The sequence below is a fragment of the Pristis pectinata genome, chromosome 20 (genome assembly GCF_009764475.1).
Source record: "Pristis pectinata isolate sPriPec2 chromosome 20, sPriPec2.1.pri, whole genome shotgun sequence".
Classification (NCBI taxonomy): Eukaryota; Metazoa; Chordata; class Chondrichthyes; order Rhinopristiformes; family Pristidae; genus Pristis; species Pristis pectinata.
In genome coordinates this window covers 28,509,672-28,526,035 of record NC_067424.1, presented here as the reverse complement: position 1 = coordinate 28,526,035, position 16,364 = coordinate 28,509,672, and the positions used below count along the sequence as shown (strand labels likewise).

General features: G+C 39.7%; 1 protein-coding gene across 2 annotated transcripts in view; it reads left to right on the top strand.

Annotated features, from left to right (window-relative positions):
* LOC127580969 (differentially expressed in FDCP 6 homolog) overlaps positions 1-16,364 on the top strand; it is a 115,515-nt gene that overhangs the window by 89,528 nt on the left and 9,623 nt on the right. For both annotated transcript variants that reach the window (XM_052034977.1, XM_052034976.1), the window contains exons 4-9: positions 2,154-2,381; positions 5,176-5,322; positions 5,443-5,551; positions 6,196-6,386; positions 7,801-7,908; positions 9,611-9,777. In XM_052034977.1, the coding sequence (XP_051890937.1) occupies positions 2,154-2,381; positions 5,176-5,322; positions 5,443-5,551; positions 6,196-6,386; positions 7,801-7,908; positions 9,611-9,777 (950 nt within the window). The remainder of the gene's footprint in view (positions 1-2,153; positions 2,382-5,175; positions 5,323-5,442; positions 5,552-6,195; positions 6,387-7,800; positions 7,909-9,610; positions 9,778-16,364) is intronic.

The following is a 16,364-nucleotide window of genomic DNA, read 5'->3' as shown; positions in this document are numbered from 1 at the left end:
GTGCTCTTACATATCTACTAATGAAGATGCCATGACTATGATAATATAAAATAAAAGCAGAAAAGGCTGGAAACACTCAGCAGGTCAGACAGGTCTATGATTCTCATCGGGGTCTGAGCACTTGAAGCATTTTCAGTCTTTATTTCAGCATCTGCAGTATTTTTGCTGATTGATTTCTGACACTAGTATTTCTGCTGCTGCTCTTAAAACCAAGAGCAATACATTCAAGGAGCCAGTCATTTTAAGCAATAATGATGGTTTCCAATTTAATGCATATTCTGCAGTAGGTTTGCACCAGTGATGCCTCCTGCTGCTTTTTTCATTCTTTCCCTTTAAGGTGCTGCTGTGGTCCCTTAAGACCAGCTGGTTGATCTGATTTCCCACCTCCAGACTCGTGAGCTGTTTTATAGGAGCACATCTCCTATTTGTAGCTTCCCTTATTGCCACAACTCACCCACAAGCATCGAAACCTCACTTGGCTGGCAGTGAGTGGGGCCCTCCCCATTAGTTCCTTCCTGCATGGTGGGAGCCTCACTCTGCCCTTGAGACGGCTGCAATGAGGGCGAGATGATCGTCAACCTCTTTGTGGACTCTGTTTGCAAGGAAGGTCTGGTAAAGAATGCAAGGGTCCTTGTCAAGGTTTGTCCCAAGCAGCTGCGGTACAGAGAACGAGCTGTTCCCAGGGATGCATACTAAAGTAAACATAAAGTGCTGCTGGTAGGTCATCAACTTGGCGAAAGACTCACTTTGGCTTGCCCGAAACTCGTTGGTCTTCTAATACAACGAGATGGCCATAAGTGAATGCTGCGGACTGGCACATTTGTGGCTGCAGGAGTAAATGCTGAGGGAAGCACTGAAGCTTGGTGCAGGCATCACAAAGGCTTTGTGGGGAAAGACTGCAATCTACAGAAGGTTCTACTGCCACTGGAGATGGGCTGGGTCCTGTAAACATTTGAAGGGTGTATCGTTCTAAGAGGCCATGTGAGTTGCATTGGTGCCTTGTATGTAGAATATATTAACTTGATGACACCATGAATGTATAGAAAATCATGTACTATTTTATATTTCTTGTTTATAATTTTTACAAATAAAGTTTATTTTTGAATTAAAAATACTGTAGCTTGCCAACATCTGCTAATCAAGCACTAGGTCCAGCTTGGCGTGTTGAGTTGAAATGCAAGTATTATGAAGAGGCTAAAGACCCTTACTTTGGCTTCCATATTTTGGAAAGTTTAGGCATCACTGATCTAGAGTTTGATACTAAGCAACAGTTTGATTTCTTTGAATCACCTCTTAACATATGTCTGTAATGCTGATAAATGGTGAAGCTCGCATTTCTGACTCTTGATGAGGTCCTAAAGTTTGCCATTTTTGTTTAATCAGTTTGCAAGGTCAGACCACCACTTCTGGTCTGCCATTGCTTTCAAGATCTTTTATCTCCTTTTGTTCTTCTTTGGCAATCAAGTTTTTTGTTCCCCAGAAATGTAGATGATTAAATCTACACATTGCTACAAGTTGCTTCATACCATTTCTCTACTTTTCTCAAATTTGGCAGTTATGCCTTGAGCCTTAATTTTCTTATTTTAATATATTCAGTCCAGCTGCGAGAAGAATTGAATGAGTAGAAAATTTACTAGACAGCTTGAATAAAGCAAGGTGGGAGGAAGCTCATGTCAAAAATAAACATCAGTTGGACTGAATAGTCTATTTCTGTCCTGAAATTCCTATGTTTAAAAAAAACAGAGAATGGCAATTTACACTCCTGCGGTTCAAAATGCAACTTCAAGATCAAATTTACTACTCTCTCAAATTGCAAATACTGTTTTGCTTCATCTTGTTACCTCTAAATATCTCTATTTATTAAATGTTCATGGAGCTTTTAATGATCTATTGAAAACTCATCTTCCCTGTAAGTATTTTTCTGTACAATTAAAGGTTTTCTAAAAGTGCAAGTGGGAAAGAATAAATGAACAATACTGAAGGTCAGAATTATTTAGACCATAAAAGAAAATCTTTTATTTTACATTCTGAAATTGGTGTTTTTTTTCTTTTGTTTTAATGCTGAACCTAAACTTTAGTGTTCATTCATTTTAGCCCTGGAGATTGGATTGAAATATTTGCAAACATATATCTGAATTGCATTTTTTTTGTAGGTGGAATACCTGCTGAAGAAAATCTGCACAGAAATGAATGTGGAATGGAATGCAGTGGAATTGGACGATTTCTTCTCCCAGGAGACCTTCCATCAGAATGGGATCACAGTCTGGGTGTTTTTGGATTGGGTGAATTCTGGCAGATTTACCAGGGGAATTGAAAGAGAAACAATTACAATGGCTGTGGAGGAAGTCTATCAAGAAATTATTGAGGATGTGCTTAAACAGGCATGTATTTTCAAGAAAACACTGGATTTTTTGATTCCTGTCACAGTTCTTCTCCACAATACATTTGCTTGACTAAAATTGTAGAGTTTTCTTGTGTGCAAGGTAGAGTATGCCTTTGAATAAAGGTCTAAGCACATTATGGGTAAAATGTTAATTTACTCCAGCAATCTGGCGAGAAATTGATTCAAACCTTTGTAATTTTGTACTCCAGTGCTAGGGCATAGGAGTCCCCAAAGCTGGAGGCCTGGTCAAGTCTTGGGTTGAGGGCCGATGTTAGGGTTGGTAGCTAGAGATCAGAGCTAATTGGGGTGGGGGGGGGGGGGGGGATGGTGGAGGTCTGAGGTCAAGCCCAAGTTGTGTACTTGTAGCAAGGGAAGAGGATCCCTAGACATTGGGGAATAGTGTGGGTGGGACTGCGTTCAGAGGTCAGGCCAAGGGGAAGGTGGTTAGGGGCATTGCTGGAGATAGGATTAGGGTAGAGGTATGATGGCTTTGTAAATTACTGGTATGATGAAGGAATGGGGAGGGGACAGAAGTCTCCAGAATGGGTGCCTGAAGATTGGGCCTTTAGTGGATGGCCAATGATCAGGGACAGGGCCTAGACTTTTTGAGATGAGACCAAGTTACCTGATTGGGTTATGGTCCCAGTGCTAGGCTGTGACCCCCTCCAGGAGGTCACCTTGAAACAGCACTGCAACGTGCTTGTTCTGGGAGTGACCTTTGGCAGTCATTTGTTTGAATATTATGACTTAATATCCCAGGCAATATTCCAAAAGGGTTTGCACAGGGAATTAAGTCATCCTGTGCATGACACTTAAAGAAATTGCCTCTTGAGTATGCGGGCGATTTTTGACCAAATGTATGCCATTGAATTTTTGGAGTGCTTTGAGTCAACCAGGAAATGGTCACAGTTGTATTTCATTCCAAAAATAAGTGATTTTTTTGATCTGTACTGCTGAGAAAAACAGCCCTGTAACTGAATTTCTGGGCCAGGTATCAAGTCCTCTTGATAGAAGCTGGCATGTTGGAAAATGAGGTATGGAGATCAATACAGTGATCCTGGATTTTTGCCCAATAGATTCAGCAGTCATAACGTCAGGAGTAAAACCTTCTGCACCCAGTTCTAGTGGACTGATTAGGGACAGCCAGCATGACTTTGTGAAGGGAAGATCTTGCCTCACAAACCTGATAGAGTTCTTTGACGAGGGAGATTAATGAGGGTAGTGCGGTGGTTGTGGTCTATATGGATTTTAGTAAGGCGTTTGATAAGATTCCTCATGGTAGGCTTCTTCAGAAGGTCAGAGGCCAAGGGATCCAGGGAAGCTTGGCTGTGTGGATTAGGAATTGGCTTGCCTGTAGAAAGCGGAGGGTTGTGGTGGAGGGAGTGCCCTCGGATTGGAGGGCAGTGCCTAGTGGTGTCCCGCAGGGATCGGTTCTGGGACCTCTACTTTTTGTGATATTTATAGATGACTTAGATGAGGGGGTGGAAGGCTAGGTTAGTAAGTTTGCGGACGACACTAAGATCGGCGGTGTTGTGGATAGTGTGGAGGGCTGTCGGAGCTTACAGAGGGATATTGATAGGATGCAGAGCTGGGCTGACAAGTGGCAGATGGAGTTCAATCCGGAGAAGTGTGAGGTGGTACACTTTGGAAGGACAAACTCCAGGGCAGAGTACAAGGTAAGTGGCAAGGTACTTGGCAGTGTAGAGGAGCAGAGGGATCTGGGGGTTCATACTCACAGTTCACTGAAAGTTGCCTCACAGGTGGATAGAGCAGTTAAGAGGGCCTATGGGATGTTAGCTTTCATAAATCGTGGGATTGAGTTTAAGAGCCGCGAAGTGATGATGCAGCTTTACAAAACTCTAATTAGACCACACTTAGAGTACTGTGTTCAGTTCTGGTCGCCGCATTATAGGAAGGATGTGGAGGCGTTGGAGAGGGTGCAGAGGAGATTTACCAGGATGCTGCCTGGATTAAAGTGTATGGAATATGAGGAGAGGCTTAAGGTGCTAGGGCTTTATTCACTGGAAAGGAGGAAGATGAGAGGAGACATGATAGAGGTATATAAAATATTGAGAGGAATAGATAGACAGTCAGTGCCTCCTTCCCAGGGCATCAGTGCTCAAGACGAGAGAGCATGGCTTTAAGGTTATGGGTGGGAGGTTCAGGGGAGATGTCAGGGGGAGGTTTTTCACCGAGAGAGTGGTTGGTGCATGGAATGCACTGCCTGGGGTGGTGGTGGAGGCAGATACATTGGACAGGTTCAAGAGTTTGTTGGATAGGCATATGGAGGAATGTGAGATAGAGGGATATGCGGGAGGAAAGGGTTAGATAGTGTGAGGGTGGTTTGATGGACGGCACAACATGGTGGGCCGAAGGGCCTGTTTTGTGCTGTATGGTTCTATGGTTCAGTTCTCCAATCTGCAATCCTATTCAACAAGAAGTCATTATGAATTCTAATGTGATAAAACTAGTATCGTAACCACAAGTAAAGTTTAATTTAAAGGAGGTCACGGAAGAGGAATTGAGGCAAATAGGAACTTATGTTGCTTGAATGATATTGCAGGACAGAAAACTGGTGAACATATTTATAAAAAGTCGTTATTGTTTGGGCAAGGTCATGTCTTATTTCTATTCTGCTTAGATGTAAATCCTTTAAGCTGTAAAATGATCTATTCATTCTAATAAACTAATCACAAGCAATGTAGATTAACGGTGTTATAAACTTAAATGGTCAGCATTGATCAGTTTTAGAGGTATTGTTCACTTGCTTTGATCTTATTGTGTCATGGCAGGGTTACTTGTGGAAGAAAGGCCAGTTGAGGCGCAATTGGACGGAGCGGTGGTTCATTCTCAAACCAAGTACTCTCTCCTACTTTGTGAGTGAAGATAGGAAGGAAAGGAAAGGCAGTATCCCTTTGGACCGGAACTGCTGTATTGAGGTAGACACAATTAACTAATAATCTGATAACAAACATCAAATGTGCCAGAATTTTTGCGAAATATGCTGAAATATTTGTATATACAGTATGTGCCTTTATTAATAAACTTTTGCTTCAAAGGTTCTATCAGACCGAGATGGCAAAAGGTGCATGTTCTGTGTAAAGACCCCATCAAGAACTTATGAGATGAGTGCATCAGACACAAAACAGCGACAAGAGTGGACAACAGGTAAAACAATTAATCTGTAGGTCCACCTTACTGAGCAAAAGCTAATCTTGTCTGTTTTTTTTAATTGAAGTCCAGTTTTAACTGTGGTAAAGCTAGTATTTTGACAGTAACTATATTCACAAACCAAAATTTATCTGATAACTTTTTGGAGTCTTATGCTAGAAGTACACTCAGATTTGAAGTGCCTGAGGCTGTTTGGCTATGGTACTGTTTGCATTGCATAGTTTTCTTCTCTCAAAACATTGATTCTGCTGCCAGCAATATTGCAATGAGTCCCAGAAGTAATAACTCCATTGTCGTAAATCAGGAAGCAGGTGAGAATTAGCCAAGATTCTGAATCTTCATTGCTTTTGATTGTTAGCAAATGTGCCTGTGTGAATACTGAGTAAAAACAGCATTTGGCTTGGTTCTAAGTTTTATCCTTCCTCATTGCCTATCAGTGGTGATATAGATCATCAAAATCATTGTCTGGACTCACCATAAGGTGTAAACATTGACAGAAGGCTGCTCATGGGCATGTGACCATCCCTCAAGGTTAACATTCCAGAAAAATAGGATGGAATGGCAAAAGTCTGAGTAGAAAGGTGTTTTCTTTAAGGGGCCTGACTGTATGCAGTCTCATTAACTTTGATGTCTACCTCCAGCTATTCAGACAGCAATACGGTTACAGGCAGAGGGAAAGAAATCATTGCACAAGGACCTAAAACAGAAAAGACGTGATCAAAGAGAGCTTCGAGAGAAACAAAGAGCAGCAAAAGAGGAAGAGCTTCAGAGACTCAAACAGCTTCAGGAGGAAAAGGAAAGAAAATTGCAGGAACTGGAATTACTTAAGGAGGTAATGGAAAAGAGCAATGGGAATGTCATTTTGTAATGAAGAGCAAGAATGAAACCGATAAAACTATTTTGCAAATACAACTTCTAGTTGAGGTTGACATGCCAGCTATAATGCCTAATTTACCACAAAAGGTAAATAATTTAATACTGTGATATTTGGTCAGTAATATATGTCGGTGCAATGGGACTTCATTCTACTAAACACTGACTGCCAAGATCAAGATTTTTTGATTTGTCCTTCTAATTAATTTTTTGAAACCATACAAACACCAGTTAGGCAATTTCTGTTGGTGAGGGAGCTATAACCATGCTCATTGTGTTTCAAGTGCCAGTACATCTAATGAAGCATGCTTTATATTAGCAAAAACGAAAGGTAAAAGAATGAATAGTGCATTTATTTTAAAATCTGTGAGTACAGTTTATGTGCCTATTTACACTCCAAAGGCACATTTTGCAATGACCTGGAAATTCTTGGACTGCCTTGGAAGATTAAAAATCAATATTTTACAGTGAATACAGTGAACAACAGCTACAAAAGGCCTTTTACTTATTTGTTTTGTGGTGTTTAATTAGCTTTTTAAGAACTGGCTCAGGGAGTTTACCCACTGAGTAGGAAGGAAACCAATTTGATTGCTTAGATTGCTGAATGAGCTGACTTCTGTCCAAGTGTCACTAGTGGCGATTTGATTACTAGAAGAAAAATTAGTTAAGTGTGGCTGCTGGATGAATTCTAACTTTACTGCTTTCATTGTAGCCTCCTGACAATGTCAGACTTCACGAGTGTAGTTATTTGAACGAGTACTGGTATCCACACTTTATTACACCAGAAAAAAGCTAAGAAGTTAGAGAGAAAATTGAAGGAGGAAGCACCAAACCTTTATTGAATAGATCTGCAGGTGCCATAGGTGGAGGATGTATGATCTTGTCTTCAGTTAAAAACAATTTGGAGCTTTAATTAAAAAGAAAAAAAATGGTCTCATTGTGAACATTCCATCAAGTGGTTTTAATAACAGGAAGCCTTTTTTCCAAAGTGCATTTCAAAACATTTGAAATGTTATCTTGGCCTATATGCAGCCTTTTGTCTAAAGACACTGAAGTGCCTCAGTAAGGCCCGAGAGTAATTTCACTTTATGCTACTGCTCATAGGAGCGCTTTTCTTCCTCCTCTAGTCCTTTACTAGACTGCCCCTTTTCCCTCTCAAGGTAGGAATACGTTGTTAACACATCTGAAGACTGTAGGTTGATTAAAGAACCAAGCTGTACTGTATGTGCTAAGAAGTGTCTTAAAATAAAAAAAAGGAGCAAATAAAGATTATTGTGCTTTGATACATTTTAATGTTTATTATTTGTCCTTTGAAATGGATTGAAGCCAGTGCCCTGAAACATTATATTTTTCTATCCTCCTCTTCACTCCAGGCCCAGCGACAGGCAGAAACACTGCTAGAGGAGGAGAATCAGCGAAGGAAACAACAGCATGAAGAAATGCAAAGGGCACTAGAGATACAGCTTCGACAAGCTGAACAGGTTAGGGCCCAAACAGATGAGATATTGGTAACTGTGGAAACTGCAGATGATTGAAGGGGAGAAAGCTTTGTTACAAATCCTGTTACTTGGGTCTAAGTCTTCAGTTTGCATTGTGGATCCACTATACATAAGTGCAGTGATTATTTTTGGAACAACAATATATTTGTTCTGCTCTTTATTTCCTGCTAACGTATATCTACATTCTCTGTTTGTTCCCATTTTATTCTGCCTATGAGGACTTTTGTTCTCATCTTTCTGTAAAGTTTGGAACTTGACTTGTTTTTCCATAACGTGAAGAAATCTTCCATTCTTTCAGTTTTTTTTAAATTTCACTTCATCCCATTTTAGTCAGATTTAATTTATTTGAGAAAGATCTTTAAGTATAATAATTTGCATTCATAGGTTGCCTGTAATGTGAAAAATTTCTCAGATTGCTTCATTCCCACAAAACTGCTAGTTGGTAGGAATAAGAAAGTTGGTAAGAACTGATAGAATACTATTTAGAGGGAGAGGAGTAGGACTGAATAATTTAACAAGAGAAGGATTGATGCAAGAGATGGGAAGAGGGGTTTCACTGAAACCCAGTCAGAAGATGGAAGGACCTATGAATGGGATACATGAAGGAGAGTGCAGAGAAAGGGTTTGATAAAAATAAGAAAGGCTTTATAGATGAGGGTGGGAATTTTCATTCAATTGATTGGGGCCAAGAGCCAAGGGAAGAGTAATGACCACGATGATTGGTGAACCCTGTTTACTGTGGAACAAAACACAATGCTGATGCTTTGTGAGTCACTTGTAGTTTTAGGAAGACATAGAGACCAATAGACCATGGAGAAGTTATCTAAATATACAAAAGTATGTATGAGACTACTGGTGCTAGTTACTGGATTTGGAGGTCAATGATCTTGGATAGCATGTGGGATCTGCCAATTACCTTAGATTCAAAGGGACACTGGAATTTCATATCACCTGGTGAGTTGCAGAAACACAGGAAGTTTTGGCAGGTTTCTTGGTGGAAGTCAGATAAATTCTTAGTGTTCATTTGGTGGAAATCCTAGACTATCCATGACATGATTTCAGATAGCAGCTCAGCAACTTAACAATGGACACGCAGTTGAAAGAAGTTGTTGCAAAGCAAAGCTAAATGCACATGGATAATAAGGCATGCTACAAAGCAGCATTGAAAAGGGCATAAGGAAAAAGAAGAATCTTCTGGTGGATTGTTGGAGAAAGAATAGTTCCTGGAGATAAATTTGTATTTAATTAAGTATTTATTGTTGTTTGTAATCTTAGTTTGGGTTGATTGAGATGAAAGGTTTTATTTGCAGGGAATGGAACAGATTTTGTCACGTATCCCATGTCAGCACCATGGCATAGGAATAGGAGTATTGCTGGAGAACATCATTCCTCCATAATGTTACTCAGACCCTGCCTTAGAAAAGTGCCTATGTGATACTTTTTCACTTTCTGCATCAACCTCCCAGACACTTGCCTGAGTGAAATAGTGCTCAATTTTGGGTTGACAATTTTGAGTAAATGGTGTCAGGGACATGATTGAGATTACTGTTAATGCTAGGGCAACTTCCATCCCATCTGTCAGGTTTGATAATTTGGATAGGATCTCATTTGAAAGAACCAGTAACCCAGAGCTACATGCAATTTTTGCTAGTTGAGTCATTTAATAACTGATTTTCTTCTTCAGGCTCGAGCCAGCATGCAAGCAGAGATGGAATTAAAGGAGGCAGAGGCTGAACGTCAGAAAAAACGGATTTGTGAACTAGAGGATATGCAGAAACGACTAGAAGAGGCTCTTTGTGCTGAAGTAACTGCTCGGCAGGAAGAGGAAGCAAAGAGATATGCACAGACTAGGTAAGAAGACATTACAGATGTACTTAATGCTGGAACAAAAGCTATCTATGAATTTAACTACTACATTGGAAAGCAGCAATCTGCAGACCAGTTAACTGTCCAAGGGAAAATTTGAAAACTGTTATTAAAGACATCATGGTGGGGCACTTAGAAAAAAAATCAATGTAATCAGGCAAGGCCAATGTGGTTTTATGAAGGGAAGTCATGTTTTACCAATTAATTGGAGTGCATTGAAGAAGTAAAATGCTGTGGATAAAGGATGTTGGGGGAAACAGTGGATGAATTACACTTGGATTTCCAGAAGACATTTGAAAAGGTTATTGTGGAAGATAAAAGCTCATTGTGTACAAGGTAACACAGTAGTTTGGATAGAAGATTGGCTGGCTAACAGTAAATAGAGATGGGCATAAATGGGTTGTATGCCACAGAGGGGTTGATGCTGGAGCCTCAGCTTTCTGCAAGATGTTGAAAAAATGAGTTGGATGAAGGGACCGAAAGTATGGTTGCTAAATTTGTTGATGACCTAATGATAGGCAGGAAAGTAAGTTGGGCATAAGGAGGCTACAAAGGGATATTGATAAAGTTAAGTGATTGGGTAAAGGTCTGGCAAATGGAGTATAATGTGGAAAAGTGTAAAATTGTCCATTTTGGCAGAAAAATACAAAAGCATATTTTCTAAATTGAAAGATTGCAGAGCTCTGAAATGCAGAGAGACCTGGGTGTCCTAGTGCATACAAAAGGCTAATATAGAGTTGTTAGTTATACAACAGGGAAACAGGACCTTAGGTCCAACTTGTCCATGCTGACCAAGGCGCCTTTCTGAGCCAGTCCCATTTGCCTGCATTTGGTCCATATCCCTCTAAACCTTTCCTATCTGTGAACCTGTAATTGTACCCACCTATACCACTTCCTCTGGCAGCCCGTTCCATATATCCACCACTGTGTGTGTGAAACTACTGCCCCTCAGGTCCCTTTTAAATCTTTCCTTAAAGCTATGCCTTCTAATTTTAGACTCCCCTACCCTGAGAAGAAAAACTGTGACAATCCACCTTATCTTTTGCCTGTCATGATTCTATAAACATCTGTAAGGTCACCACTCAGCCTCCTTCACTCCAGGGAAAACAGGAAAACAGTCTAGCCTATCCAGTCTCTCCTCATAACTCGAGCCCTCCAGTCCTAACATCCTTGCAAATCTTTTCTGCACCCTCTCTAGGTGTGATTAAATCTTTTAATCACACCCTTCCTATATTATGGCAACCAGAACTGCACACGATATTCCAGGTGTCTCACCAACATCCTACACAGCTGTAACATGACATCCCAATTCTTGTACTTAATGCCCCATCCGATGAAGGCAAGCATGCTGTACCTCTTCTTCACCACTTTGTCTACTCGTGTCGCCACTTTCAGGGAACTATGCACTTGTACCCATAGGTCTCTCTGTTCTACAACACTCCCCAGGGCCCTGTCATTTACTGTGCAAGTCCTGCCCTGGCTTAACTTCCCAAAATGCATCACTTCACACTTGTCTGAGTTAAATTCCTTTGCCCACTTTCCCAGTTGATCTAGATCCTGTTGTAACCTTAGATGATCTTCTTCACTGTCCACCACACCACCAATTTTGGATCCATCCACAAACTTACCAATCATACCACCTCCATTCTCATCTAAATTGTTAATATATATGACAAGCAGCAGGTACAGCAAGTAAATACGAAAGCTAACAGATTGTTATAATTTATTGCTAGCAGAATTGAATAAAAAGTAGGGATTTTATGCTTCAGTGACAAAGGTTAGTGGTGAAACCACAAACGGAGTACTGTGTATTGGTCATCTTATTTAAGGAAGCTTTACAAGCCGTTGAGAGAAGTTTGCCAGACGTACACAGAATGTATAGGTTGTCTTAAGAGGGAAGGTTGAACAGGCTAGGCCTGTGTCAACTGGAGTTTGGAACAGTGAGTAGCGATTTGATTGATTGATCTTGGAAGTGAGAAAAGTGAGAGTAGATTTGTTTCAGTGAATGTGGAGAGGATGATTCCTCTTGTTGAAGAACTTAGAAATAGGAGTCATTGATTAAACATAAGGGTTCTTCCATTTCAGATAGGGATTTTTTTTTCTACAAGTGTTGCAATGCTTTGAAACACTCTTCCTCACAGGGTGGTGGAAGCAGAGCCTTTGAATATTTGTTGATAGATTTTTGATAAGCAAGGAGTGAAAGGTTTTTTTGAGAATGTGATTGCAATCAGATCAGTCATGACCCCATTGAATTAGCTGAGAGGCTCAAAGGGTCAAGTGACCTACTCTTAATTTGTAAATTTGTATATACAGTGGCATGCAAAAGTTTGGGCACCCCTGTTCAGAATTTCTGTTACTGTGAATAGTTAAGTGAGTAGAAGATGAACTGATCTCCAAAAGTCATAAAGTTAAAGATGAAACATTCTTTTCAACATTTTAAGCAAGATTAGTGTATTATTTTTGTTTTGTACAATTTTAGAGTGAAAAAAAGGAAAGGAGCACCATGCAAAAGTTTGGGCACCCCAAGGGATTTGAGCTTTCAGATAACTTTTACCAAGGTCTCAGACCTTCATTAGCTTATTAGGGCTATGGCTTGTTCACAGTCATCATTAGGAAAGGTCAGGTGATGCAAATTTCAAAGCTTTATAAATACCCTGACTCCTCAAACCTTGTCCCAATAATCAGCAGCCATGGGCTCCTCTAAGCAGCTGCCTAGCACTCTGAAAATTAAAATAAATGATGCCCACAAAGCAGGAGAAGGCTATAAGAAGATAGAAAAGCGTTTTTAGGTAGCCGTTTCCTCAGTTCGTAATGTAATTAAGAAATGGCAGTTAACAGGAACAGTGGAGGTCAAGTTGAGGTCTGGAAGACCAAGAAAACTTTCCGAGAGAACTGCTCGTAGGATTGCTAGAAAGGCAAATCAAACCCCCAGTTTGACTGCAAAAGACCTTCGGGAAGATTTAGCAGAGTCTGGAGTGGTGGTGCACCGTTCTACTGTGCAGCGACACCCGCACAAGTATGACCTTCATGGAAGAGTCATCAGAAGAAAACCTTACCTGCGTCCTCACCACAAAATTCAGCGTCAGAAGTTTGCAAAGGAACATATAAACAAGCCTGATGCATTATGGAAACAAGTCCGGTGGACTGGTGAAGTTAAATTAGAACATTTTGGCTGCAATGAGCAAAGGTATGTTTGGAGAAAAAAGGGTGAAGAATTTCATGAAAAGAACACCTCTCAACTGTTAAGCATGGGGATGAGATTGATCATGCTTGGGCTTGTGTTGCAGCCAGTGGCACAGGGAACATTTCACTGGTAGAGGGAAGAATGAATTCAATTAAGTATCAGCAAGTTCTGGAAGCAAACATCACACCGTCTGTAAAAAAAAAGCTGAAGATGAAAAGAGGATGGCTTCTACAACAGGATAACGATCCTAAACACCTCAAAATCCACAATGGACTACCTCAAGAGGCATAAGCTGAAGGTTTTGCCATGGCCCTCACAGTCCCCCGACCTATAAAATCATCGAAAATCTGTGGATAGACCTCAAAAGAGCAGTGCATGCAAGACAGCCCAAGAATCTCACAGAACTAGAAGCCTTTTGCAAGGAAGAATGGGCGAAAATCCCCCAAACAAGAATTGAAAGACTCTTAGCTGGCTACAGAAAGTGTTTACAAGCTGTGATACTTGCCAAAGGGGGTACTAAGTACTGACCATGCAGGGTGCCCGAACTTTTGCTTCGGGCCCTTTTCCTTTTTGTTATTTTGAAATTGTAAAAGATAGAAATAATCTTGCTTAAAATATTAAAGAAATGTGTCATTTTTAACTTTATGCCTTTTGGAAATCAGGTCATCTTTTACTCGCTTAGTTATTCTCAGTAACAGAAATTTTGACCCAGGGTGCCCAAACTTTTGCATGCCACTGTATGTACATGATCCAAATACTAAGGAATAGAATTGATACTTGATTAATTTATGATTCCTTTGTACTGACTAACATGCTAGTTACGATCTTGAATCTTAAAGAGAAAAGAAATAAATTTAAAACCATGAGTACCATAGGCTACTCAGACTTTCAAGTTTCCTCTGTCGAAAAGACTTCACTCACTCCTCCCCTAAGCTTTGGGCTTGCAAAACTCAAGCCTAGCACCACTTAATTACTACTTTGAATTTTCTTTTGTTGAAAATGCCCATCCATAATTATGTTCTTGGCCTTCACCCAATTTTCTCAATTTAATAAACATCTCAAGAAAAATCAGTATTTAATTGTTTGATGTTAATGCTATTAATCATGGTGGAGAATTCTGGAGAATGCAAAGGTCCTGAGCATATAGTGGTCACCAACGTGTAGGTTGAGACATCACACTTCCTGAATATTCTTAAATTAGTTGGCCCTCACAAGCATGTGCTTCTGTTAATTTACTGAAACTGGCTGGATCACTAACACTGTTGACATTGCTTTGCATGCACTAACATGTCAGCAGTGATGTTACTGTATGACTTCTTGCAGTTGCAATGTTAAATAAACATGGCGCCAGCAAAATGCATCAACTTACAGGGCCCGATGTAGAACCATAAAATTCACTGTACACTTGGACATTGATTCTTCAAATCCACATTTGTAGTGAGTATGAAATCCTGTGTAATAGGAAGATGCATTTTCTTTTATTTGCTATTTAAATATTAAACAAAATTTTTAGAACAGAAGCAAAACTATTCGCCACAGACTCTCCTGCTGCACCTCTGTTCACTTCATCTCACTATCATCTATTCTCTCTCAAATGTTTATGCAGTTTCCCCTTAAGTGTGTCTATGATATTACCGTTGATCATTCCATTTGATAGTAAGATCCACATGTTCAATCTGCTGAGTGAGGAAGTACATGAAAGAAACATAACTTTTAGTTATTATTTGAAAAAAAACAAAACTGGATTCTAACAGTGATGCTTCATGATTAACATTTCAAGACAAATGCATATTATTGTTAGTGTTTCCATAATCTGCTTAAATCAGTATACTTCCTGTAACTTTTCTTACCGTGTTGAAAAGATCAACCTGCTGTTTCTTTGGGGCTTTCTCTGTCCAGTTAAGCAATTATTCATCAATGTACTTCAGCCTTTAATGTAACCACACTTTAAATATTTTGAATTTCTCAAGTAAACTAAAGCTCGACTAATCTGCATAATCTTTTTTGCAGAGTTTAATGGGTTAATTCAACAGCACATTTTAGAATGTTGATAAATGTCTAATTATGTTATGAGTTTAATGAAAATACAAAAGCAGCATTCAGTTTGGAAAGGGAAGTGTAAGAATGTATTGTTGATTCAAATATGTTTTTAAATTTCGTTTTAGTATAAGTCACTATAAATCACTGCAAATGTTTCTGGTGAGAGGAAAAAAATAGTGCACTGACATAAAATACCACCTAGACTTTTTTTTAGAACATTAGAAATTATATGGAATTACATTTTCTAAACTAAACCAAATGTGGTGATTTGCATTTCTGCACTGCACAGTTAATTGCTCCGCTGAGACAAACTGTTCAGGATCCTTCAGTGTTATGGAACTAAATGTCAGTGCAGCTGTTTTAGGGCTTGGTTGTTTTCAAGAATACAGCTAATTTATCAAGAAAATACAAACTATGGGAGTGAATGGACTTTTAACCTTGTCAGTGTGTGAGATGTATACACCCATTAAAAAAAATTAATATGCGATTTGAAAATTCATCACTTGGTAGTTTGGTATTGTATTAGCCAAACCCCTAATAATAACTGGTCACCTTTTGAGGCAGAAATTTAAATGCATTGAATGGTTTTGAAATTGCCGATAGGTTGGGCAACTATGATTTATGTTTGTAGACAAGATCTTTTGTCTCAGCACCACCGCTACTGCCAGAAATTATCCACATTTTACTGTATTGACAGAGGCATTTTGTTTTACCCTGCTGCCTGTGTTGCTAAGATATTGCATCCCTCCTTCAGAGCAGCAGTCTTCTCAGGGTTTGTCAGTTCTTATGCAGGGAAGTTTACCCACTCAGACTGCGTGTGGTTTAACCTGGTGCAGTCCTATTCATTTGAATGGGTTGACTTGGCTTCTGGAAGAAGAGAAATGGAACTTATTTCATTATTTGATTGCTTTCAGCATTTTAAATTGATTTTTAGTGTATGAGTATATTTGAAATGTATTTAAAAAAATATACTTTTATCTTCTTGACAGATCCAAAGTATTATTGAATGCTTTCACAGGTTAAAGATATTCACAACCAGTAATGTCGACAGCTTGTGTGCCTCTCCAGCTCAAAGCCTTCTTGTGAATTCAGTAGGCTGTCTTTAAGCTGAGATGGTGCCCAAGTTTTACTCTGCCCTACTGAAGATGGCACTTGGAGCCATGCTGGAACAAAGCATGGCATGGGGGCTAGTGGACAGCAATAGTAGAGCAATGGAAGGGCTGCCTCAAGATGTTCTCACTGCTTTGATGTCCTGTTTCAATTCCAGTTCTCATATTGTGTACTTGAGTGACCAAACACAACTGCAGACGAACTTGCCAGATTTTTTTGTATACATCAAGTCAGCTCG